This window comes from Rhinatrema bivittatum, chromosome 5 (assembly GCF_901001135.1).
Source record: "Rhinatrema bivittatum chromosome 5, aRhiBiv1.1, whole genome shotgun sequence".
Lineage (NCBI taxonomy): Eukaryota > Metazoa > Chordata > Amphibia > Gymnophiona > Rhinatrematidae > Rhinatrema > Rhinatrema bivittatum.
In genome coordinates this window covers 338,535,918-338,561,831 of record NC_042619.1, presented here as the reverse complement: position 1 = coordinate 338,561,831, position 25,914 = coordinate 338,535,918, and the positions used below count along the sequence as shown (strand labels likewise).

Below are 25,914 nucleotides of genomic sequence, written 5' to 3'. Positions count from 1 at the left end.
TCCCAGTCCTTGGATTGTCTGGGGGCCGCAATTCGATACCCGGATTGGCAGGGTAGGTCTCACCCCGGAAAGGATCCTGAAGTTGCAGTTGCAAGTCCGGTTGCGGGACCTATGGATTCCCAAGGTCTGGGATTATATGCAAGTCCTAGGGTCCATGGCTTCTTCACTGGACATGGGCCTTTGTGCACCTGTGTCCCTTGCAGAAAGCTCTCCTGTCCCATTGGAACCCGGTATCGGAGGAATTTCAGCTACCATTACCGCTCCAGGAGGAAGCCAGGTCCAGTCTCTTCTGGTGGCATTCGCAGTCCAGTTTGGAGAAGGGAACTCCTCTGGAGGTTCCGGACTGGGTGGTAGTCACTACAGATGCCAGTCTCAGTGGTTGGGGAGTGATGTGTCAGGGTTCAGCTGCTCAGGGCCAATGGTCCCCAGAGGAAAGCGGTTCGGAGGCACTGCTGTTCTTCCTCCCTCGGCTTCGGGGACAGATAGTACGGGTGTTCTTGAACAATGCATCAATGGTGGCATATATCAATCGACAGGGTGCTATGAAGTCTCGCCTGGTAGTCCAGGAAGTTCACGAGCTCTTTGCCTCGGCAGAGATTCATCTCACAGCCCTCTCAGTGTCTCGTGTAGTGGGAAGTGGACAATGTGCAGGTGGATTATCTCAGCAGGCAGTGGCTTGATCCAGGAGAATGGGAATTGTCAGCGGAAGCCTTTGCCCTTCTTCGGCGCAAGTGTGGAGAGCCCCAGTTCGACCTCATGGCAACAGGACAGAATGCCAAGGCGACCAAGTTCTTCAGTCGCTGAAGTGTGTTCGGCTCCGCAGGGATCGATGCTCTAGTTCAGCCTTGGCCAGAGAGGATTCTGTTGTATGTCTTCCCTCCGTGGCCATTTATAAGTCAAGTGCTATGTCACATTGAACAACATGGCACTGGAGTGGCCTTGTCCGTGGTTTGTGGATCTGGTCCATCTGGTGGTGGACGGGCCTGTGTGACTAAGCCACATGGGGAGTCTGCTGCTTCAGGGACCCATCTTGTCGGAACAAGCAGATCGCTTTTGTCTAGCGGCTTGGCTTTTGAAAGGCGACGCTTCCGCTTGAAAGGGTATTCCAAGCCTGTGATTTCTACTCTGCTTCAGGCTATAGAAGGTCCTGCACTTCCATGGTTTATACAAGGTTTTGGAGAGTGTTTGAGACCTGGTGTGAGGACCATAACGCTGAACCCTTACAGACTAGTGTGGCCTAAGTCTTACAGGATGGCTTGTCTAAAGGTCTAGCCTATAAATTGCACAGAGTCCAAGTTGCAGCCTTGGGCTGCTTCAGAGGAAGGTTGCAGGTTAAACCTTTAGCTTCGCATCCAGATGTACAGGGATTCTTAAAGGGAGTAAAACATTTGCATCTTCCAGTCCGTTGGCTGTGTCTGTCCTAGAATTTTTAACTTGGTTCTGTGGGGTTCTGTGTGGTCCTCCCTTTGAACCTTTGCGCAGGGATTCTCTGAAGGATCTTACGCTGAAGACAGTCTTTCTGGTGGCAATTTGTTCGACAAAATGGATTTTTGAGCTCCAAGCATTATCATGCAGGGAACATTTTCTGCAGATTTCTGATGACGGAGTCTCCTTGTGAGCGGTTCCTTTCTTTTTGCCCAAGGTGGTCTCCACTTTTCATCTTAGCCAGATGGTCGAGTTTCCAGGATTTTCTCATCTGATGTCCGATTTGCCTCATGCAAGAGAACTTCATCTTTTGGATGTGCGTTGGGTTCTGCTGACATATCTCAAGGTCACTAATGCATTTTGGACCTCTGACCATCTTTTTGTGTTATGCAACGGCCCAAAGAAAGGTGGCAAGGCATCTGAGTACAATTTCTCGTTGGTTGAAGGAGACTATCGTTTCGGTCTATATTTGTAAAGGTTGGCTGATTCCCAAAGGGTTGCGAGCACATTCCACTAGGGCACAGGCAGCCTCCTGGGTGGAGTGTCAGTTGGTGTCACCTCAGAAGATTTGTTGGGCAGCAATATGGTCCTCTTTGCACACTTTCACTAAACATTACCCTTTGGATGTCAGAGGCCCAGAGGAGGGCGCCTTTGGGGAAAGTGTGCTGCATGCAGGTCTTTCGGGATCCCACCCAGTGTAATGGGGCTTGTCTGGACTGATTTGGGGTATGAACAGGAAAGGATAATTTGTTCTTACCTGCTAATTTTCGTTCCTGGAATACCCCAGATCAGTCCAGATGCCTGTCCCTTTTTGATTATTTTTCGAAAGACCTCTCTTGATTCTGGATGCTGCTGGTTAAGTAAAGTAGAATTTTGTTTTCTGCAGCAGGCAATTGTATATAGTTCCCAATTTGTTGAGATTCAAAATTTGTTATATTGACCATAGTTCAAGGGTCAGTTCGGTTGGGCATTCCAACTTATTACCCAGGTTTGTTTAGGAGAGTAGTTATTTTCTGGTGTTTGGGTATTCTCTATCATGGCTTGGGTACAGGTCAATACTGAGGGACTGCAGGTGGCACTCTGTTAAGTAGTAGTGCCTCAAAGTTTTTGTTCTCTGCCTCCATTGGCAAGTAGGGATGCATAAACTCACTTGTCTGGACTGATCTGGGGTATACTAGGAACGAAAATTAGCAGGTAAGAACCAATTTTCCTATATCTTACTTCTCTGTCCAGTGTAAAGGAGTGTACGTTAGACATTTAGCCTGGTCCACATTAAGACAGCCACAAGGGAATCCTGGTTGCAGGGCATTTCCTCTGGGGAAAGGGATACGATGCCATAGACCAGAGGGCAAGAGAGGCCCCTGATGAGATTAGCAAAGTTTCTACTTCCTCCTAAACAATTTGGAGTAAACTGCTGCATATTTGTTTCTAGCACTGCTAAGCTAAGAAGGCTTGTGTTATGTTAAGTTTTATTTGTAATTAATAAAAACTGCAAAAGGATAGCTACAGTCCAGACGAATCTGTCCTCTGGTAAGCCAGAGACTGCTCATGGTGTCACACCCAGGTCCTGATCTGAGATGTTTTTGTGATGTCTCCTGATCCCCAGTGCCGAATACTGACTTGCTCATCAATGTGATTTCAGTATTTTTTTCCTGTGATTTTTATTTCTTGGGATTTCCCATGTGTTGATGCACATGTGGGTTTCTAATTTCAGATGCTTGGGAGGGCTGGACGGCCACAGTATGACACAAAGGGTGAAGGAATCCTGATCACATCACATGGAGAGTTGCAGTACTACCTTTCATTGCTCAACCAGCAGCTGCCCATTGAGAGCCAAATGGTGTGGAAACTTCCAGACATGCTAAATGCAGAAGTGGTGCTAGGGAACATCCAGAATGCCAAGGTGAGAGGCGACGCTGTGTATCTCTGCCATGTGAGAGGTCATACTGTGGGTTTCTGCCTTGAAACATGCTTTTGGGGTTGAGGTGGTCATGTGCTTCCCCCATGTGAGAAGTCATGCTGTCTGTTTTATGTCAGATACCTCCAGTGGGTTGAGGAGTCATATTGTATGCCAGTGCCATGTTAGATGCCCTTTAGGGGATGGAGGTCACACTATGTGCCTGCATCGTGTGAGAAGCTGACCTTCGTGGTACTTATTTGGGAAAGACCCCCCCACCCCAAAGAGCAGGTGCTATCTTGTGAGACACTTCCTATAGGGGAATTTCCTAGCATGTAGCCAGATGGACTCAGGACCATTGGGTTGTGCTCCCCTGCTAACAGATGAAGATGGAGTAATGTTCCAAAGCTGACATTACCCTAGGTACATCCTTGCAGTGGCCTCAGCCCTCGAGTATTTCTCTGTCTCTAGCAGATGTAAGAACATAAAATGCCATACTGGGTCAGACCAAGGGTCCATCAAGCCCAGCATCCTGTTTCCAACAGTGGCCAATCCAGGCCAATCCAAAAACTAAGTCTATTCCATGTTACCATTGCTAATGGCAGTGGCTATTCTCTAAGTGAACTTAATAGCAGGTAATGGACTTCTCCTCCAAGAACTTATCCAATCCTTTTTTAAACACAGCTATACTAACTGCACTAACCACATCCTCTGGCAACAAATTCCAGAGTTTAATTGTGCGTTGAGTAAAAAAGAACTTTCTCCGATTAGTTTTAAATGTGCCCCATGCTAACTTCATGGAGTGCCCCCTAGTCTTTCTACTATCCAAAAGAGTAAATAACCGATTCACATCTACCCGTTCTAGACCTCTCATGATTTTAAACATCTCTATCATATCCCCCCTCAGTCTTCTCTTCTCCAAGCTGAAAAGTCCTAACCTCTTTAGTCTTTCCTCATAGGGGAATTGTTCCATTCCCCTTATCATTTTGGTAGCCCTTCTCCGTCCCTTCTCCATCGCAATTATATCTTTTTTGAGATGCGGCGACCAGAATTGTACACAGTATTCAAGGTGCGGTCTCACCATGGAGCGATACAGAGGCATTATGACATTTTCCGTTTTATTCACCATTCCCTTTCTAATAATTCCCAACATTCTGTTTGCTTTTTTGACTGCCGCAGCACCCTGAACCGACGATTTCAATGTGTTATCCACTATGACGCCTAGATCTTTCTTGGGTTGTAGCACCTAATATGGAACCCAACATTGTGTAATTATAGCATGGGTTATTTTTCCCTATATGCATCACCTTGCACTTATCCACATTAAATTTCATCTGCCATTTGGATGCCCAATTTTCCAGTCTCTCAAGGTCTTCCTGCAATTTATCACAATCTGCTTGTGATTTAACTACTCTGAACAATTTTGTGTCATCTGCAAATTTGATTATCTCACTCATCGTATTTCTTTCCAGATCATTCATAAGTATATTGAAAAGTAAGGGTCCCAATACAGATCCCTGAGGCACTCCACTGTCCACTCCCTTCCATTGAGAAAATTGTTTCCTGTCTTTTAGCCAGTTTGCAATCCATGAAAGGACATCGCCAAATATCCCATGACTTTTTACTTTTCCTAGAAATTTCTCATGAGGAACTTTGTCAAACGCCTTCTGAAAATCCAAGTATACTATATCTACCGGTTCACCTTTATCCACATGTTTATTAACTCCTTCAAAAAAGTGAAGCAGATTTGTGAGGCAAGACTTGCCCTGGGTAAAGCCATGCTGACTTTGTTCCATTAAACCATGTCTTTCTATATGTTCTATGATTTTGATGTTTAGAACACTTTCCACTATTTTTCCTGGCACTGAAGTCAGGCTAACCGGTCTGTAGTTTCCCGGATCGCCCCTGGAGCCCTTTTTAAATATTGGGGTTACATTAGCTATCCTCCAGTCTTCAGGTACAATGGATGATTTTAATGAGAGGTTACAAATTTTTACTAATAGGTCTGAAATTTCATTTTTTAGTTCCTTCAGAACTCTGGGGTGTATGCCATCCGGTCCAGGTGATTTACTACTCTTCAGTTTGTCAATCAGGCCTACCACATCTTCTAGGTTTACCGTGATTTGATTCAGTCCATGCTTTCGCTATGGGGATCGCTGTACCTTTTGTAAGAAGAAATTCTACTTTTAAATTGGAGATAAGATTGTTCCCTGTACGTACCGGATCAGTCCAGACTCCTGGGTTATGCCCCCGCACCAGCAGGTGGAAACAGAGCAAAACTTGTCAAGCTCCACTATATATACCAGGGTGCCGCCCACAGCCTGCCAATATTTCTCTGTTTCCAGCAGGTGGTTCGGGTGCATAACTCACAGCCTGGTTAGAGAAGTTAGAAAGAGTTTAAGTTTTTTTGAAGTTTGGGAGGCCAGTCAGGCAGGATCTTTGTTCTTGCTGTTTCCTCTTGCTTGTTTTGCAATTAAGTTTTAAAAAAAAAAAGGTTTTTTGTTTCTTCAGTTTGCGAAGTGCCAGTTAGTGCTCCAAGGAGGTTGTCAGGCCCTGAGAGGGCCATCCCTCCTGGTAGAGCCCTTTGCTGGTGCTTGGGGGTCGAGGATCCCACCATCCATAGCCAAGCCGGGCTGATACTGGGGAGCCCGTCTCACTCACCCCAGCCGGACCGTTTCAGGACTCATCGGGGGACAGCGCCGGTGAGTGGTTTTCAAAAAAAAAAAAAAGAACTTTTTCTTCCTCGCGGCGGCTCCCCGATCCGCCTGCACCTTTGTTCTCCTTGCACCAGGCGGTTCGCAGGTTATTTTTTTTTCTGTTTCTCACGCTTGATCAGGTTAGCACAGGCTGTGCGTGGCCTGCACAGCCTGTGGCTCCAGCAGCGCGCGAGATGGGCTGTGTTCGGCCTGCATCCCGGGGGGTGAGGGATTGTCGGGGACGCTCCGGGGGCTCTTCGTGCGGCAGACCTCAGTCGCAATCGCGGTGGGGACGCGCTCCTCGGGGGTTCAGAAGGTCTCCAAGGGGAACGTGGGCACCGCCACCATTTTGCCCTTGGCCCCCGCGGTGTCCGGGCCTATCGGGGAGGGATCCAGGGACTCTCACCCCTCTCTTTCTCCGCAACGACTCGCGACCAGACCAGTCTCTCCCGAGGGGACCGCGGGGTGGGGCGGGGTCAGGATATGGACACAGACTCCGAGGAGTCAGGCACCTCATTCTCATCGGATTTTATCCTGGCCATGCATAGGGCGTTTAAGGCCCGCAAGGCCCTTAAAAGGTGCCCAGCTCCGCAGGAGCCCCGGGGGACCCCCCCCCAGCGGAACCCACGGTACGCCCACAGACGGAGGACATCCCGGGCCCTTCTAAGGCTAAACGGCCACTGCGGGCCGTCCCACCCAGGGATGACATCTTCACGTCGGACACTTCAGAGGACCTGGAGGATCAGGAGTCCCCGTCCCCGCCCCCGAGGGGGCAGAGGGTGACGGTATGCCCGCGCAGGGGCAGGCTTCGGAGGGCGATGACCCGAGGGTGATTCGCCTCTTTCGCAGGGACGAGTTGGCCCCCCTAATTCCCGCCATCTTGGGGGAACTGGGGATACTGGATCCCCAGGGGGAGTTCCGGGGTGGCTCTATGGATCCAGTCTTGTTGGGCCTGAGTGGTCCCCCTATACCTTCCCGTTTCATTTCTCCTCCACGGATCTGCTCTATAGAGAATGGGATACCCCAGACCTGGGTTTGAAGGTCATAAAGGCCATGGACAAACTATATCCCTTACCGGAAGAAGCTTTGGAGGTGCTGAGGGTGTCAAAGGTGGATGCATTGGTCTTGACGGTGACAAAGCAGACGACCATTCCGGTCACGGGTACCACGGCACTGAAGGATCTTCAGGATCGGAGGTTGGAGATCCAGTTGAAGAAGATATTTGAAGTCTCTGTGCTGGGGGCTCGAGCAGCTATCTGCAGTAATTTCGCTCTGAGGGCCGGACTCCATTGGGTTCAACAGCTCATGGCCAACGAGGGCCTCTCTGAGGAAGAAGCCAGACAGGCTGGGCGGCTTGAGGCGGTAGTGGCTTATAGTGCGGACGCCCTGCATGATTTCCTCAGAACCTCGGCCCGGTCCATGGTGTCCGCTGTCTCGGCCAGACGTCTCCTGTGTTTGAGGAATTGGGTAGCGGACGGCACCTCCAAGGCTCGCCTGGGCTCTCTCCCCTTCAAGGGCCGGCTATTGTTCGGTAAGGAACTGGACGACATGATTCAGCTGGTGGGCGAGAAGCGAGGGTACCGACTGCAGGAGGACAGGGCACACTCCAAGGGAACCTACTCTTCTTGCTCCCGGTATCGGAACAGCCGGAAACCCCGGCCTTCCTGCTCTGGCTCTTCGGCTTCTCCCTCTTTTCGGTCTGGCGGCAGTAGACAGCAGCCTCAGTCCTTTTGTGGGAGACGTTTTGGCAGACCCGCTTCCTCCTCTTCCGTGCCGAGCGGTAAGTCGGGCCAATGATGTCCGGCCGGTCCATCCCTCGGTTCCACAGGTAGGGGGCAGGCTGTCCCTATTTTACGAGGCTTGGACCACAATCACGACGGACCAGTGGATTCTTTCCGTGATAAAACATGGCTACGCTTTAGATTTTGCTTGCCTTCCCCAACCAAGGTTTTTCCCCTCTCCTTGCGGTCACCCAGACAAGAGGCTGGCAGTCCTTCAGACGTTGCTCAGGTTAGAAGAATTGGGGGCCATTGTTCCAGTCCCTGTCTCGGAGCAACGAAGAGGACACTACTCCATATATTTCGTCGTGCCAAAGAAAGAAGGCTCCTCCCGTCCCATTCTCGATCTCAAGGAGGTCAATCGTTGTCTCTGGAACCCACGGTTTCGCATGGAGACCCTGAGATCCATGATCGCGTCCGTGTGCCCAGGGGAGTTCCTGGCGTCCCTGGGCCTCACAGAGGCCTACTTGCACATCAGGATCAGGAACGAACATCAGGAATATCTCCGGTTCTGCGTGCTGGGTAAGCACTATCAGTTCCAAGCGTTGCCTTTCGGCCTTGCGACGGCCCCCAGGACATTAACCAAGATTCTGGTGGTGGTAGCGGCCCACCTATGTCAGGAGGGCCTCTTCGTCCACCCATACCTGGACGATTGGTTGATCCGTGCCAAGTCAGAGGAGCTCTGTCGGGCCGCAGTTCAACGAGTCCTGCACCTTTTGCACTCCCTCGGCTGGGTGGTCAACACGGTCAAGAGTCTTCTCCAACCCTCACAATCTCTGGAATTTTTGGGAGCGTTATTCGACACACGTCAAGGCAGGGTCTTCCTCTCCCTGGACCGCTGTCGCAAGTTACAAGGTCAGGTCCAGGCCTTTTGGCAGATGCGACCTCCGATGGCCTGGGACTACTTACAATTGATTGGCTCCATGCCCTCGACGCTGGAATTGGTTCCGTGGGCTTTTGCGCACATGCGTCCATTGCAGTCAGCGTTACTCTCCCGTTGGAGCCCACTCTCCGAACAGTTCGAACTGCCGTTACCCCTGATAGCGGTAGTGCGCTCCAGCCTGCAGTGGTGGCTACGGAAGGACAAGCTTCTTCGGGGAGTCTCGCTGGTGGCCCCGGAGTGGACAGTGGTCACTACAGACGCGAGTCTCTTCGGTTGGGGAGCAGTCTGTCTGCGGCACTCGGTGCAGGGACGCTGGTCCGTGACAGTCATGCTGGTCGATCAATCGTCTGGAGACCCGGGCGGTGCGACTGGCATTACGGGCGTTCCTTCCTCTGGTCTCGGGGAGGTCGGTCAGAATCCTGTTGGACAATGCGACCACGGTGGCCTATATCAATCGGCAAGGGGGAACCCGGAGCCGCCTGGAGCTACTAATCCAGTGGGCGGAGAGGCATCTTCTCCACATTGCCACGTCCCACATCTCAGGGGTGGACAACATTCAGGCGGATTTTCTGAGCCGTCACCAACTCGACCCGGGCGAGTGGGAACTGGCGGACATCGCGTTTCAGCTCATCTGCGCCAGATGGGGGAGACCGGCCATGGATCTGGCGACTTTTTGGAATGCCAAGGCACCGCACTTCTTCGCCCGCTGCAGAGAACCAGGGGCAGAGGGGGTGGACGCCCTGGCCAACGTCGATCCTCCTTTACGTCTTCCCTCCGTGGCCCCTCAGATTTTCTATGCGACGCAGCCAAAGTTCTGCGTCGCATAGAAAATCATCCCACGGAAGTGATCCTGGTGGCCCCGGAGTGGCCAAGAAGGCCATGGTTCGCAGACCTAGTCAACCTGTCCGCGGAAGTGCCTATCCGGCTCCCGCCGTTGCTGAATCTTCTACATCAGGGTCCCGTCTGTTTCGACCAGGCGGATCGCTTTTGCCTATCGGTATGGCTTTTGAAAGGCGCCGGCTGAAACGGAAAGGTTACTCGGATGCGGTTGTGGCCACCCTGCTGCGTTCCCGCAAGGTGTCGACGTCTCTGTCCTACATGTGCGTCTGGAAGTCTTTGAATCTTGGTGTGTCGCCAGGTCGCTCCGTCCGACCTGGGCTACCATTCCCGATATTTTGTCTTTTCTGCAGAATGGTCTGGCAAAAAGGGTCTGTCCTGTGGCTCGTTGCGGGTCCAGGTCGCAGCACTGGGTTGTCTTCGAGGTTCCGTGGAAGGTCGGACATTGGCTTCCCACCCCGATTTGGTTCGGTTCCTAAAGGGAGCTACACGTCTGCGTCCTCCAATTGTGTCTCCTTGTCCTTCTTGGAATCTAAATGTGGTTCTCATTGCCTTGTGTAAGCCTCCCTTTGAACCCTTGAAGAGGGCCACTTTGAAGGATCTTACGTTAAAAGCGTTTTTTCTTGTCGCGATCACCTCTGCCAGACGTGTTTCGGAACTGCAGGCCCTCTCGTGCAGGGAACCCTTCCTACGGATCTCTGAGTCTGGGATCTCACTACGGACCGTTCCGTCCTTCCTTCCTAAGGTGGTTTTGGCATTTCATCTGAACCGGCTTTTTCTCATCTTGATCCCTCGGATGCATCCTCCCAGGAGCTGAAGAAGTTGGATGTGCGCAGGGTCCTATTGCGCTACCTTGAGGTTACGAATGCCTTCAGAGTGTCGGATCATCTTTTCGTTCTTTGGAATGGTTCTAAGAAGGGTAATATGGCGTCCAAGACATCCATATCGCGATGGCTGAAGGAGGCAATTGATTCGGCTTACCTTCTGGCGGGTCGTCTTCTACCGTTGCGTCTAAAAGCCCACTCCACTCGGGCTCAGGCGGCATCCTGGGCGGAGCGTCAACAGATCTCACCTTCAGAGATCTGCCGGGCAGCGACTTGGAAGTCCCTGCACCCGTTTGCACGTCAATATCGTTTAGACGTGCAAGATTCCGGAGCAGGCGTCTTGCGAGCGGGCCTCTCCGTTTCCCACCCTAGATAGCGAGCTCTGGTACATCCCAGGAGTCTGGACTGATCCGGTACGTACAGGGAAAAGAAAATTAGGTCTCAACTCTGTTAATTTTCTCTCCTGTAGTACCAAGTATCAGTCCAGAGTCCCACCCGTGTTTTTCCAACAGTAGGTTCAGAGAGTTCGCTGTGTTGGATGAAAGGTTTTTTTGCTGTTGCAAGTCTCTGTCAATTCAATCTGTTGTCGGGTCTGGTTCTTCATGGGGGAAGTGACCCGAGGGTTCCCCGGTTGTTTTTCGTGTATATAGTTAGATATATGGGGAATATCCACTGCTTTGACATTGAGTAATACTGGCAGGCTGTGGGCGGCACCCTGGTATATATAGTGGAGCTTGACAAGTTTTGCTCTGTTTCCACCTGCTGGTGCGGGGGCATAACCCAGGAGTCTGGACTGATCCTTGGTACTACAGGAACGAAAATTAACAGAGGTAAGACCTAATTTTCTTATCCTCACTCTCCTGCGGTGATACCTAAAGGTCTATCCCCCAGTTGAGAATTCCTGAATTGATTTCCGAGATCACTCAGAGGTGTGCCTTGGGTCCAGGAGCCAGTTCTTGGTGTGGACTTTGGTGCTTAAACAGCTGAAAGGCAGCGGGTGCAGGAAGCCAAGTGCAATGGTGATGGATAAATCCCTCTCCCCCCCCGCAGCCAGAGACTGTCTCTGGCTGAGCCCAGGTAAGTCTCTGGCTGAGCCCAGGTAAGTTTAAAAAAAAAAAAAAAAAAGGAAGATTTACCTTTAGAGAAGAGGGGTTTTGGTAAGACTTCCTTTGGTCTCCTTGCTCGGCATGCCACAATAATGTTCTCCTAGGACAAGCAGGATGGTAGTCCTCACATACGGGTGACATTTATTTATTTATTTAAAATCTTTTCTGTGCCGTCGTTAAGCTAGATGCCGTCACAATGGTTCTCAATAAGGCACATAACTTCATGTTGCATGAAAAATGTCTTAAATTATATTAACTAAACAGGTGCCATCAAAATACTGTAACATAGTTTCTTAATAAATATTAATTGGTGTGTGTTATAAGTCTATCTGTATTCGCTATAAGATTAATACTTAACTCTAGTACTTTGTTGTTGAAAGAAAAAAAAAGAAAAAACAAAAAAATGAGAAAACACATAAAAAAAGGTGTGTGTGTGTGTGGGAGTTCTACTGACCGCATCCTACATTTCCCTGGATTCTATGCTCCATTCTCTTTGTGGTCCCTGTCACGGAACACTTTTGTCAAAGTTTCTAGAACTTTGACTGGCACACTGAGCATGCCCAGCATGCCACTAACCCTGCAGCCAGCAGGGGGTCCCCCTTCAGACTCTCTTTTTCTGCACAGCAGTTGCCTCACAGTTTAGGAGCTCTGAGAAATTTCTCACATCTTTCCTCACGGAACTATTTGAAGTTTATCTTCTCAAAATATCAGTCAGCAGGGTCTCCTAACGCACTCCGTTCCCTCTGATGCTCGGCAAGTGATTTTTCTGGTACTTGCGGTCGGTGTCCGATGGTCGCCGACTGTGCGCCCACCAAAATTTTAACATGGTGACCGGGTTTAGAAAATATCCCGAGTGTCCGAGGACCATGCCCATAACGGGACCCGCATGAAGTATGTGTTTTGTGCTTAGGCCTGTTGATGCCCTAGTTGTGCACAAATGACCTCCAAAGGCCGTCACGCTCGCCTGGACAAAATGGCGCAGTTGTTTGCTTCAAATCAGACTGCTCCATTGACACCAGTTCAATCGCCGCCGACTGTGGAGGGTCCATCGTCCTCGGAGACAATTCGCCAGGAGCACCGTGGACAGGGTGACCGTCTGTCACCGACTCCATCCAGGACATCGGCGTCATCGTACTCTGTGCTGGGGAAAGACTGGACCTAGCACTGAGGGGAAACACCGGCACCGGGCGTCCCATGACCGGTGCCTGGCACAGATACCGCAGCGGCCATCGATTTCCATCAAGCTACCTGCGAAGAGGGCCCAGGGAGAGGAGCCCCCATACTCCTCTAGACCCGGGACCCCTAGGCGTCCCCACAGATACCAGTGGAGGCTCCGGTGATGCCTAGCCTGCCTCCTACCCCTGATCACCGTGCCACCCAAGCCGGCTTCCCGGATGTAATTGGACCACATGGTCCAAGAGGCAGTGCTTAAAGCCTTACGAGGCTTCCAATTGCCGCCAATGCTGGCCTCATACTGGCCCCGGAACCGGCTCCCTCGATGGTGGCACCGCTCCTCGAGCGCCTCGATACATTCATCGGTGCCTTATCGACTCCTCTGCCACCGGACATGCTGGCATCGAGTCATCCATCTAGGCCTCCGCAGGTCCCGATTCCAGTACCGGGTTCCTCGGAGGAGGAAGGGTCGATTCCCGGCCACATCCCTCCACGGGAACAGTCTATGCCGGAGCCCATGCCAGGGTCATCGGGGCTACCGGTACCCAAGTGCACCTAATCTGCCCCGATGCCCTTGATGCTGATTCCATTGATGCCTTCCCGCCCTCTCGGCTTTGACATGCTTCCTCCATCGGGAGCTCCAACGGGAGAAGGCGAAAGTCCCTATAATCCATGGGGCGATGCATCCTCAGATGATTCATCACGGACATCCGAGGACCTACTCTCAGAGCCTTCACCGCCGGAGGAAAGACAACATCTCCTTCAGAAGACCTCTCCTTTGCCAGTTTTGTCAAAGAGATGTCTGATACTATACCTTTTACACTGGTCAAGGAGGAAGATGCTCGCCATAAAATGTTGGAGGTCTTACAATTTGTAGATGCTCCAAAAGAAATAATGGCAATACCGGTACATGAGGTTTTTTTTGGACCTCATGCACCGCCTGTGGAACATCCAGATACAGTACCCCCAGTCAATAAAAATATAGATGCTACCTACCTGGTTCAGTAAGCCCCAGGTTTTCAAGAGTCAGCTGCCTCACCACTCTGTAGTTGTGGAATCAGCTCAGAAAAGGCTAAACAATCACGTCCACATTCTTCTGCCCCTCCTGGTAAGGAACAGAAAGCATTGGATGCGTTGGGATTGAGGATTTTCCAAGGGTTCATGTTGATATTGCGAATTGCAGCATATCAACTATTCATGACCCAATATTATAGAAATATCTGGAAACAAGTCCAAGAGATTGTGGAGACACTACTACAGCAACAGCAAGAAGCCTTGTCCTCCATCCTACAAAAGGAATGGAAGCAGGTAAACAAAGTCAGAGCTGCCTAAGATTCTTTTGAAACAGCATCCAGAGTCTCGGCAGCGGGCATCAGTGCTAGACGCTGGCCTGGCTTAAGGCCTTAGATCTACACCCGGAAGTGCAGGACAAACTGGCAGATCTACCCTGTACCGGAGACAACCTGTTCGGGGATAAGATCCAGGACGCAGTGGCCCAGTTAAAGGACCATCATGAGACCCTGCGCCAGTGGTCAACTGTCTCCCCAGATGTTCCCTCCGTAGCTCGCAGGGCCACGCATAGAGAACCCAAGAAACAATTCTACAGGCCACGAAGATATTACCCTTCTGCATCCCGTGCACAACCGGCTCGGGCACCTCAGAGGGGGCATGCACACCAAACTAGAATATCTAGACCACAGCCAGCTCCACAAGCTGTTCCCGCATCTGGATTTTGACTCACTTCCAGAGAGCAGCAGCCATATTCCAGTGGGGAACCGCCTGTGACATTTTGCAACAAATTGCCATCCAATCACCACGGACCAGTGGGGTAATGTCCATCATAACTCACGGTTACTGTCTAAATTTTTCAAAAATACCCCTGGACTTCCCACCCAATCCATCTTGGAGTTGGGACGACAACACAGGAAAACTCGAGTCAGAGCTCTCAACCCTTCTGTCGGTCAGAGCCGTGGAACCAGTTTCACCAAATCAGCAGGGAAAAGGGTTCTACTCCAGATGTTTCCTAATTTCAAAAAAGACTAGCGGACTCCAGCCTATTCTGGACCTCTGTGCCTTGAATACATTTCTTTGCAAGGAACGATTCAGGATGGTATCCCTGGGCACCATGTTTCCACTACTTCAACAAGGGGATTGGCTCTGCTCTCCGGACCTTCAAGATGTTACGCCCATATTATGACCTCCCCTCCTCATTGAAAATATCTGCGATTTGTGGTGGGCCGCAGTCACCATCAATACAAGGTACTACATTTCAGTCTAGCCTCAGCGCCTCAAGTCTTTACGAAGTGCCTGGCTGTCGTGACTGCGCAGTTACACAGTAGAGGCGTATACGTTTTTCCATACCTGGATGACTGGCTCATAAAAAGCCAGACAAAACAAGGAGCCCTCAACTCTCTCGGTCTCACCATAAGGCTTCTAAACTCATTGGGATTTCTGATAAATTACCCCAAATCCCAATTGACATGTCTCATCTTCTCTTCTTTATAGGAGCAGACCTAGACACAACACTGTCCAGAGCATTCTTACCCAACGACTGTGCGATTACGCTGTCCAACCTTTCCAGCTTTATCTACTGTCGAAAAAGAGCCTCAGCTGGCCAGCTACTCAGGTTGCTCGGCCACATGGCATACACTGTCCATGTCACCCCTATGGCACGTCTTGCCATGAGATTGACCCAGTGGACTCTGAAATCCCAGTGGCGACAAGCTACTCAGCCGCTATCGTCCATGGTACACAACCAGCCAGCTTCGTCTGTCCGTTGCCTGGTGGCCACACAAAGCCAACTTACAAGTGGGTCTTCCTTTCCAGCAACCAGCTCCTCAGGTGACCTTAACTACGGATGCCTCCAACCTAGGTTGGGGAGCCCTCGTCCAAGGCTTTCAAACTCAAGGGACTTGGACAAAAGCCGAAGCAACCCATCAAATCAACTTTCTAGAGCTTCGAGCGATGTGGTACGCCCTTTATGCATTTCAGGATTACCTCTCCAACAAAGTTGTCCTGATTCAAACAGACAATCAAGTTGCAATGTGGTACCTGAACAAACAGGGGGGCATGGGCTCTTATCTGCTTTGCCAGGAGGCAGCACAGATTTGGGCCTGGGCCCAGTTGCATTCCCATTCTTCTGCGTGCCACTTATCTAGCGGGCACACAGAATGCACTGGATGACCACCTCAGCCGACGTTTCCAGCCCCATGAATGGTCTCTGGATCCCTCAGTTGCGAGCAGAATCTTCCTCCGGTGGGGTCATCTGACCATCGACCTCTTTGCGTCCAGTCAGAACCACAAAGTGGAAAGCTTCTGCTCCCTGCACAGGGAACGGCATGCACCAGCCAGGGATGCCTTCACCCGTCCCTGGAACAAAGGCCTGCTTTATGCGTATCCTCCAATTCTACTAATAAGCAAGACTCTCATGAAGCTACAACAGGACCGGGGCTTAATGATTCTCATAGCCCTGTACTGGCTGCGCCAAATTTGGTTTCTCATACTTCTTGACCTTTCTGTCCAGGACCTCATTCGCCTGGACACGTCGCCCAACCTCATATCACAGAATCACGGCAAGTAAAGTCACCCGAACCTCCAGGCCCCCTCTCTCTTGACAGCCTGGATATTGAAAGGCTGATGCTACAACCACTCAACCTTTCAAGTGACGTATCTCAAGTCTGTCTATTTTTTGTTGGTGCCCCCAGTGTCCAAGCACCATGTCCATCATGGACCCCCATGAGATTTGTGTCCTCTGGGGGCATCGCATGATGCACCCAGATGAGCCTTGAGGGACGTTCCGCTTGACTCGACAAGATGCCTGAGCCGTATCTAGCAGGGCTTGACATCGGCATTGGCACCGATGGACACCGAGCTATCGACATTGGAGGGGCCATCAGTTCCATTGATGCCGTTGGCTGATAGTGGCCGTTCTCTGGTGCCCCTGTCTGTCTCTTCCAGGTTGGTGATGTCTGGTTAATTGTCATCGACCTCGGCATGGGGGAAAGACCAAGCCGAGCACTGAGGGGAAGCCAAGGAAGCATTGGCACTGGTCTACAGTGAGTATGAGTGCCGGGCTTGGGAATGCGCCGGCTCATACCATGATGCTCCCAAAGTAACCCCGTGGCAAGGAGTGCCCATCCTCCATCAATATCGGGGGTCTGCAACAGTCTTCACCAGTACTGGTGCCAGTTGCTGATCAACTTCAGGAATCTGAGGAAGATGTGACCACCCCTCGTATCTGTCTGGCACTGATGCTTACCCCGACTAATATGGTGCTTGTTGCCAGTTCTTCTGAGGAGGACACTGGGGCCTGCAGCCCTCCACCCCCCTCCAGCTTTGCTGCTTTGAGCAGGTGCCACTGATGCCCGTGCCTCTGGACAAAGGCCAAGCACCCAGGGCTCCATCCCCTATGGTCTACAGTGAGGATGAGGCCCTCTATGACCTCTTGAGTGTCGACACTGTAATTCCGCCAATTCCATAAGGAGGTCTATCTCCTGAGACACCTGTTGGCTCTTGGTTCCTTCCTGGTGGTTGTCAGACATTATGTGGGCTGCTTGACCCTGGAGTCTGTGGCTGAAGTGTAAGCCCACCAGCCTCACTGCCTCGGTTTCCAGGCGATTGATGTTCCAGAGGTCCTCTTCCTCCGTCCAACATCCCTGGGCTATAAGTTCCTGATAGTGAGCGCCCCAGAGACTTGCGTCCATTGTAAGAACCAGCCAGTTCGGGGAGCACAGGGACAACCCCTGCTCAGATGAGCCTCCTGCAACCACAACTTAAGGCAAGAGCAGACTCAGATTGGTAAGTGGAGCCGAATCGCATGGTCTTTAGATTGCGGGTTCCAACATGACAGCAGCGAGTGTTGAAGTAAGCGCATGTGTGCTCTCGCCCGTGGAACTACTTCAAAGGTTGCCGCCATCAATCCAAGAACTTGGAGATAGGTCCACACTATCGGGCTTATTATGTTCATCAACTGATGCACCTGGGACGTCAACTTCTGTATCCGTGTGGTTAGGAGGAAGACCTTGCCCTGATTGGTGTCAAATCGGACTCCCAGGTACTCCGACTGATAAGGCTTGAGACTACTCTTGTCCAGGTTTACTACCCAATCGAGTTCCTGAGGCAAGGTGGTCACCCGGAGACTTTCTTCCATGGACTTGGCTCGGATTGTCCAGTCATACAAGTACGGGTGTACCAGGATTCATTCTCTTCTTAATGCTGCTGCTAAGACCACCATAATCTTGGAAAATGCTCTTGGGGTGGTGGCTAAGCCAAAGAACAGTGCCCAGAACTGATAATGGCGACCAAGTACGGCAAAGTGTAGGAAGCGTTGCTTTTCTTGACGGATTGGAATATGTAGGTAGGCCTCTGATAGGTCCAGGGAGGTTAGGAACTTTCCAGATTGTATGGCTATCATCATGGAGCATATTGTTTACATGTGGAAATCACTCACTTCTAGGTGATGGCTGACACTCGAGGTCCAAGATTTATTTAATTTATTTTATTTAAAAGTTTTTATATACCGCACTAGGGGTAGTGAACTATCCAGCTTAGCGGTTTACATCATAAAACATACATACCCCGACAGATATGGTGCTTGTTGCCAGTTCTTCTGAGGACACGAGGGCCTGCAGCCCTCCACCCCCCTCCAGCTTTGCTGCTTTGAGCAGGTGCCACTGATGCCCGTGCCTCTGGACAAAGGCCAAGCACCCAGGGCTCCATCCCCTATGGTCTACAGTGAGTATGAGGCCCTGTATGACCTCTTGAGTGTCGACACTGTGGAATCCTCCTCCAAGGACTCGGAGGGTCTCCCTTCAGAACAGTCTCCTTCGTAGGATTTGATCTTCACAGGAAAACCTGTGATCCAATCCTACGAAGGCTAATGCAGAGGCCATCCCGTTTCAGTTAATGACGGTAGAGGATGCCATGCATAAGATGCTGGAAATCCTCCAATTTGTGGAGGCTCCTAAAACGATCGTGGCGGTCCCGGTGCATAAGATCTTTAAGGAGTTGCTGCTGATTATCTGGGAGCACCCCCTTACAGTACCTCCTGTCAGGAGGAAGGCAGATGGGGCTTACCTCGTCCAACAGGCTACCGAATTTGAGAAGTGTCAGTAGCAATCGGTAGTGGTCGAATCCGCTCTCAAGAAGGCCAAGCGCTCTCGAACCTATGCCTCAGTGCCCCTGGGCAAGGAGCGATGGACACTCTTGGGAGGAAAGTGTTCTAAGGAGCCATGCTCATTGCCCACGTTGCCTCTTACCAGCTCTGTATGGGCCAATGCTCGCACAACCTCTGGAAGCAGGTACAAGAGGTGGCCGAGCAACTGCTCAACAGCAGCAAGACCCCCTTCTCGCTGGTGCGACAGGGTCTGGAGTGTGGAAAACAAGAGGTAGGTTCAATCTATGATGTTTTCGAGACAGCATCAAGAGTCTCTGCAGCGGGAATCGGCGCCCACAGAATGCCATGTCTACGGGCCTCGGATCTCCGACCATAAGTTAGAAAAAACTTGCTGACTTGCCATGCACAGGAGAGAGTCTCTTCGGAGAGAAGGTGACGGATGCAGTAGCACAGATGCAGGATCACCATGAGACCTTCCTGCAGCTCTCTGCTAGCACTTCATACCCTCTCTCCTCGGCCAGGAGGTATGTGAGACAGAACATAAGAAAATGCCATACTGGGTCAGACCAAGGGTCCATCAAGCCCAGCATCCTGTTTCCAACAGTGGCCAATCCAGGCCATAAGAATCTGGCAAGTACCCAAAAACTAAGTCTATTCCATGTTACCATTGCTAATGGCAGTGGCTATTCTCTAAGTGAACTTAATAGCAGGTAATAGACTTCTCCTCCAAGAACTTATCCAATCCTTTTTTAAACACAGCTATACTAACTGCACTAACCACATCCTCTGGCAACAAATTCCAGAGTTTAATTGTGCGTTGAGTAAAAAAGAACTTTCTCTGATTAGTTTTAAATGTGCCCCATGCTAACTTCATGAAGTGCCCCCTAGTCTTTCTACTATCCAAAAGAGTAAATAACCGATTCACATCTACCCTGTCAGAGGATGTCTTTCTACCACCAGAGGAAGTTCTGCTTTCTAGCCCCTCGCTTGCATTCATAGAGAGTGAGTTCCCATAGCTGTCCCAGGCAACAGAGAGCTCCCAAGCCTTAGCCGGCTCCCCAGCCAAACCCTGGGACAGGGTTTTGACAGATCGTAGGGAACATAAACCAGCCACCTGTACCTGAGACGCTGGACCCCTCAGTCGGGGGTAGGGTTCTTTGCAGATCGGTGGCCCAGTATAACCTTGGACCAGTGGACTCTGTCCATCGTCTGTCAAGGGTACCAGTTAAACCTATTTGGGTGTCCCACTAAATTGCCCCCAGTACCTATTTTGGGGGCCAGAGCAATCAAACCTGTCCCACCAAGGCAAAGTGGACAATAATTCTATTCCTGGTACTTCTGATTCCAAAGAGAACAGTGGGATTCCATCCCATCCTAGATCTGAGGGCCTTGAACAGATCACTCAAGAAAAGAAAAGTTCAAGATGGTTTCCCTGGGCACCCTGATTCCCCTCCTGTAAAAAGGGGACTGGCTATGTTCCCTCAATTTAAAGGACACATATACTTACTTCCTGTGACCTAGGAAGATCTCGATGTATCTCAGATTTGTCGTGGGAAAACACAGTACAGAGTGTTGCCATTTGGACTAGCGTCAGCCCCACATGTCTTCACAAAATGTCTGGCTGTGGTGGGGGTGCACCTCCGCAGACTGGGAGTGCATCTTTTCCCATACTTGGATGATTTAGCTGGTCAAGAGCACCTCTCAGATAGGGACTGGTCGGTCCTTGCGCTTGGGTTCATCATCAACTACCCAAAGTCCCATCTCAGCCCTTCACCTCGATTGGACTTCATAGGAGCCCTGCTAGATAAAGCTCAAGTAAGAGCCTTCCTGCCACATTCCAGGGCAGTCACCTTGGCATCCTTGGCAGTGATTCATCAGAGCCAGTGGTTTTAGCTCTGCGCATGTTGAGGCTGTTGAACCCACGTGGCTGCAACCGTTCACGTTACTCCCTTAGCACACTTACATATGTGCAGAGCCCAATGGACCCTGAGGTCGCAGTGGTGCCAAGCCACTCAGAGCCTCTGGGCTCGCATCCGAATCACTCCAGTACTCTTTGTCCTGGTGGTGGGTTCTCTCAAATTTGAAATGGGGAATATCTATCCAAAATCCCCCCACCCAAATTATCCTAACCACAGAGGTGTCTGCCTTGGGGTGGGGAACTCATGTAGAGGGGTTCCACCCCCAAGGCCTATGGTGCACCCAGGAAGCACAGTGTCAGATCGACTTCCTGGAGCCCTGGGTGATCAGGTATGTGCTATGGGCTTTTAGAAATTGGCTGTCCAACAAAATTGTCCTGATACAAACATACAGACAAGTGGTATGTCAACAAGCAGGGAGGCACAAGGTTGTACCTACTGTGTTGGGAAGCGGTCCAGATCTGGTCCTGGGGCTTGTCCCACGGGATGGTACTCAGGGCCATGTATCTGGCTGGAACGGAGAACTTGATAGCGGACAGACTGAGTTGTGCCTTCAGACTTCATGAGTGGTCTGTGGACCAGGAGTTAGCGAACCGAATCTTACGCCTCTCAGGAAACCCGGAAGTGGATGTTTGCAACCCCCTGAACAGGAGGAAAGTGACTCAGTTCTGGTCCCTGTACAGGTCAGACGGCAAACCAGCCTCGGATGCATTTGCCAGACATTGGGGCAGGGGTCTTCTATATGCGTATCCTCAGATTTCTCTAGTCACAAAGACTCTTGAAATTTTGCAAGGACCGAGAAACTATGATTCTCATAGCCACTCATTGGCTGAGACAGATCTGGTTTTCACTCCTTCGGGAGTTGTCCATCCGGAGACCGATCAGTCTGGGGACTTCCCCAGATCTCATCACGCAAGATCAGAACAGGCTGTGGCATCCCAACCTCCAGGCCCTGTCGCTCACAGCCTGGATGTTGAGAGACTTGATCTTTCTGAAGATGTCTCAGGTTCTGGTGGCTTCCAGAAAGCCTTCCATTAGAAAGTCCTATGGACTGAAGTGGAGCGAGTCGAAGGCACTAAATCCGTTCTCCTGCCCCCCACAAAAACTGCTTGATGACCTTCTACACTTATCGGAGACTGGCTTGAAGACCAACTCCGTTAGAGTTTATCTCAGTGCAATTGGCACATACTACTGAGGTGTAGATGATGTGCCCATTTCTGTACAGCCAATAGTCGTATGCTTCATACGGGCTTCAATTGAAGCCTCCCCTATGGCCTCCGCTGTGTCTCGAGATCTTAATGTGGTGCTAGCTCAGCTGATGAAAGATCCTTTTGAGCTGCTGTGCACTTGTGACCTGAAGTAACTGACCTGGAAGGTCACTTCAGCGAGCTCCAAGCCTTAGTGACTTATCCACCTTATACCAAATTTTATCATGATAGGTTGGTCTTGCATATGCACCCTAAGTTCCAGCCTAAGGTGGTGACGGATTTCCATCTTAACCAGTCAATTGTCCTGCCAACATTCTTTCCCAGGCCCTAGTCGCACCAAGGCGAACGAGTACTGCACAGTTTGGATTGCAAGAGAACCTTAGCCTTCTATCTAGCGGACAGAAGCCCATAGACAGGATTTGTTTTGACAGGAATAGTTTGGGAGTTGCCGTTGCCAGAATGACACTAATTGGCTAGCAGACTGCTTCTCCTTCTGTAATGCCCAGGTGAGACTGTATCTTGGGGGTCATGTCAAGGCTCATTCTGTCATGGCAGCACCAGTGGCCCACTTCCAAGCAGTTCCCGTGGGGGAGGTCTGCAGGGCTGCAACATGGAGTTTTCGCCATACATTCGCATCTCACTACTGTCTGGATAGAGATGGCCAATATGATAGTAGGTTTGGCTAGTCTGTCCTTCGGAATTTTTTTGAGGTGTAGAACCCAACTCTCCCTGCTAGGGCCCATTGTTCGGATTCAGGCTGTCTCCCCATCTGTTACCAACATCACTGTGGTTGTGCATGTTGGCACCTGGTTGGTACTTGTTGATCCCCTTTTGTGTTGGGGAGCAGCCTGTAGCTATGATTCATCCATGTGTGAGGTTCCTTCGAGGGTCATCCCTTGGGTTGAGCAGGGCAAGGGGGGGGGGGGTTGGTTATCCCTGAGCTAGCTCAGCCCTTATTAGTTGGGGGGGGGGAGGGGGCGTGAAAGCCAGGGGTCCTGGTTCCCTCACCCCCTCTGGGTCCTCACCTCCAGAGTCTGCTCCCTCCGGACATCCAGAACCAGGGAAATAGTCCTTTTCTTTGTGCTTTCCTTGCTTGCTAGTTGATTTTTTGTTCGGTGCATTGCTTTAAAAAAAAAAAAAAAAAGATCCCTCTAAGGCAGCTGCTCAAGTGCTGATTGGCCAGGTTGCCGGGAGACAGGGCAGGGTGAGTGAGCAAAAACTTCCCAATGGCCGGGTGCTTGCTTAGCATTAGGGATGTGCCGCCGGGGCTGTTTGTTCAGCGGCAGGGACTATTTTCAGGCCCGACTGCGATTCAAACCAGTACTTGTTTAGCGCTGGAAAAGTTGCCACGGCTGCAGTTTGCGAGGTGTTCGTCTCAGTACAACAGTGTTTTGCATAGAATGTGCCTCGGGAGGGGCTGGGCCTCTGCGGGCCCATCGGGGGGAGGGGGGTTGGTGATGTCGGACCATGAGATCGGCTGGGCCAGTGCTGCAGGCACCGGCAACCATTTTGAGAGCACATGGCAGGAGCCAGGAGGCTGGTCAGAGCCTCGGGACTTCACTCCCTTGCTTTTACCCATTGATTTAAGTCCTACTGGGGCAGGATTGGTCCTTGTCAGATTTGGAGCAAATTTCACCGGATTTTGTCCTTCTTCGCAAGGGCCTATTTGGATAAGGAGGAGGCAGGATCCTGGCGGCCGCTTCCTAGGAAGCACCCTGTGACAAAGAAGCCTTCAGAGGGATGTGGGGGAAGCCGGCGGGCTCTGGACGGATCCTGCATCTCCTTGGGCCGGGTCGGCCCACAGCTGAGGATGGGGGACATGGAGGAATCGGATGTGCCCGATCAGCGTCAGGGTAATCCAGTGGACCCAGACAAAGGACCCAGTCAACGATTTAGTGGATCCTATGCAGGATGTGCATACATCCCGATTGTGGAAGGTGACAACCCTCGTGTGGTCCGATTGTTCCGCAGGGAGGAGCTAGATCTGCTGATTCCCCAGGTGTTGGAGGAATTGGGGATTAAGGTCACGCAGGAAGGTTTGGACAATGAAGGGGTGAATCCACTCCTAGAGGGGACTGCGGGGACCTCCTAAGGTGTTTCCTTTGCCCAAGAAGATGAAGTAGGTGGATTGGAAGTGGGAGTCTCCAGAAGTGGGCCTGAAGGTAACCAGAGGTATGGCTAAGCTATATTTCTTGCCGGAGCAAACTTGGAGTCTTGGAAGATTTCCAAGGTAGATGTGACCAAGATAACCATCCCGGCAGCAGTTTCGGCCGCTTTAAAGGATATCCAGGATTGGAAGCTGAAAATTCAGTTGAAAAGGCTGATTTTGGCCTTGAGCCTTCGAGTGGCAGTCTGTGGGAGTTTGTTGCAGGGAGCCTGCTTATGCTGGGTGCAGAAGACGCACAAGAAGGTCTCAGGGATGACGGTGGAGTCCACTCAGGCTGCCTGTTTGAAGATGTAGCAGATGCCCTCAATGATTTGGACTTCTGCCAGGAATATGGTCTCTGTGGTGGCAGCGCGAAGACTTGTCGTTGCGAAATTCGTCAGCAGATATGTGGTTTAAAGTCCAGCTGTCTCACTTCCCCTTCAAATGTAAGTTGCTGTTCATGGAGGATCTGGAGCAACTCATGAAGCAGTTGGAGTCTTAAGGGCAATAAGTTACCCAAGTACAAGAAATCCTCCAAAAAGTCCTTTCCTCCTTGTGCTCGTTTTCAAGACACACGAAGATTTCACCTGAGCACATCCTCCTTTCTTGTGGTGCAAAAGCAGAAATCGGGCAGGCAGCAGTCCTTTTGGATATAGTGTAGACCTCCTTGGGACAGTGGTTCCCAGGTGGAAAGTGGCCAGTGAAGGTGGGCTGGTCCACTCCTCTCTGGAGGCGGTTGGAGGGAGGTTGTCCTTTTATGAGGAGTGGACCAGAATCACGTCAGACCAGTGGGTGCTGGAGGTGATCAGGGATGGCTATGCGTTAGATTTTTCTCGGCCACTCTGATGCCTTTGTGGTGTCTTGCTGCATCTCCTGTTCCAAGTGGGAGACGTTGTGGGATATGGTGCAACGTTTTCTTCTTCTATGAGCCATTGTTCTGGTACCCCTTCAGGAGAGGGGCAAGGGAGGTACTCGGTGTATTTCTGATTCCCAAGAAAGAGAGTTTTTGGCCCTTTCTCAATCTGCAAAAGGTCAATGTTGCCCTCAAGGCGCCCCGTTTTCGGCTGGAAATGTTGTGGACAGTGATAGCAGCAGAACACAGAGGAGAGATTCTGGCCTCTTTGAATTTGACAGAGGCCTATCTCCATATTCCCATAAGGGACGATCACCAGAGGTTCCTGAGATTCATGGTTCTGGGAGAACATTTTCAGTTTCGAGCCCTTCTTTGGGTTGGCAACAGTGTCGCACACGTTCAACAAGGTAATGGTGGTGGTGGTGGCGGCTGCCCTCAGGAGAGAAGGGATTCTGGTGCATCCGTATCTGGACGATTGGCTCGTCACAGTGAAGCTGAAGGCGGAGTGTCATCATTCAGTTCGCCGAGTCATGTAGCTTCTGGAATCATTGGGCTGGTTGACGAATCTAGTGAAGAGCCATCTGGAGCCGTCCCAGTCGTTGGACTATCTGGAGTTGGGGTTCTCCTGTTTTTGATTTAATTTTTATCGTAATTCTATATTACGAGACTGAAGAGGGACATTGCATGGACGCATGTATTAGGGCATGCTGGTCTTGCTCAGTGTGCATAGTCAAAGTTCTTTGACATAAGTTTTCCATGCTGGGCTCCATCCGATGATGTCACCCATGTGCTGTCCTAGGAGAACACCTGTTACGGATAAGCAGTTCTGCTATATGGAAGACAGAGAGGAGAAAGATTGTGCACCCTGCTCCCACTAATGCATGACAATCTCAGGGTGACTAGAAATCCAGGTATGGAGAACTTGAATTTTTAAAATCCTTTTTAGTTTTATTTTTCAAGTATTTCAAAACAGGAGACACGTCAAATATTTTATTGGTGTTTGGGACATTTTTAAAAAAATTGTTTGAGTTTTTAATTATTTGATCTTTTATTTTTC

General features: G+C 50.7%; 1 protein-coding gene across 1 annotated transcript in view; it reads left to right on the top strand.

The window, feature by feature from the left end:
• SNRNP200 (small nuclear ribonucleoprotein U5 subunit 200) overlaps positions 1-25,914 on the top strand; it is a 915,618-nt gene that overhangs the window by 356,862 nt on the left and 532,842 nt on the right. Inside the window, exon 20 of the mRNA XM_029604465.1 lies at positions 3,140-3,328. Coding sequence (XP_029460325.1) covers positions 3,140-3,328 — 189 coding nt within the window. The remainder of the gene's footprint in view (positions 1-3,139; positions 3,329-25,914) is intronic.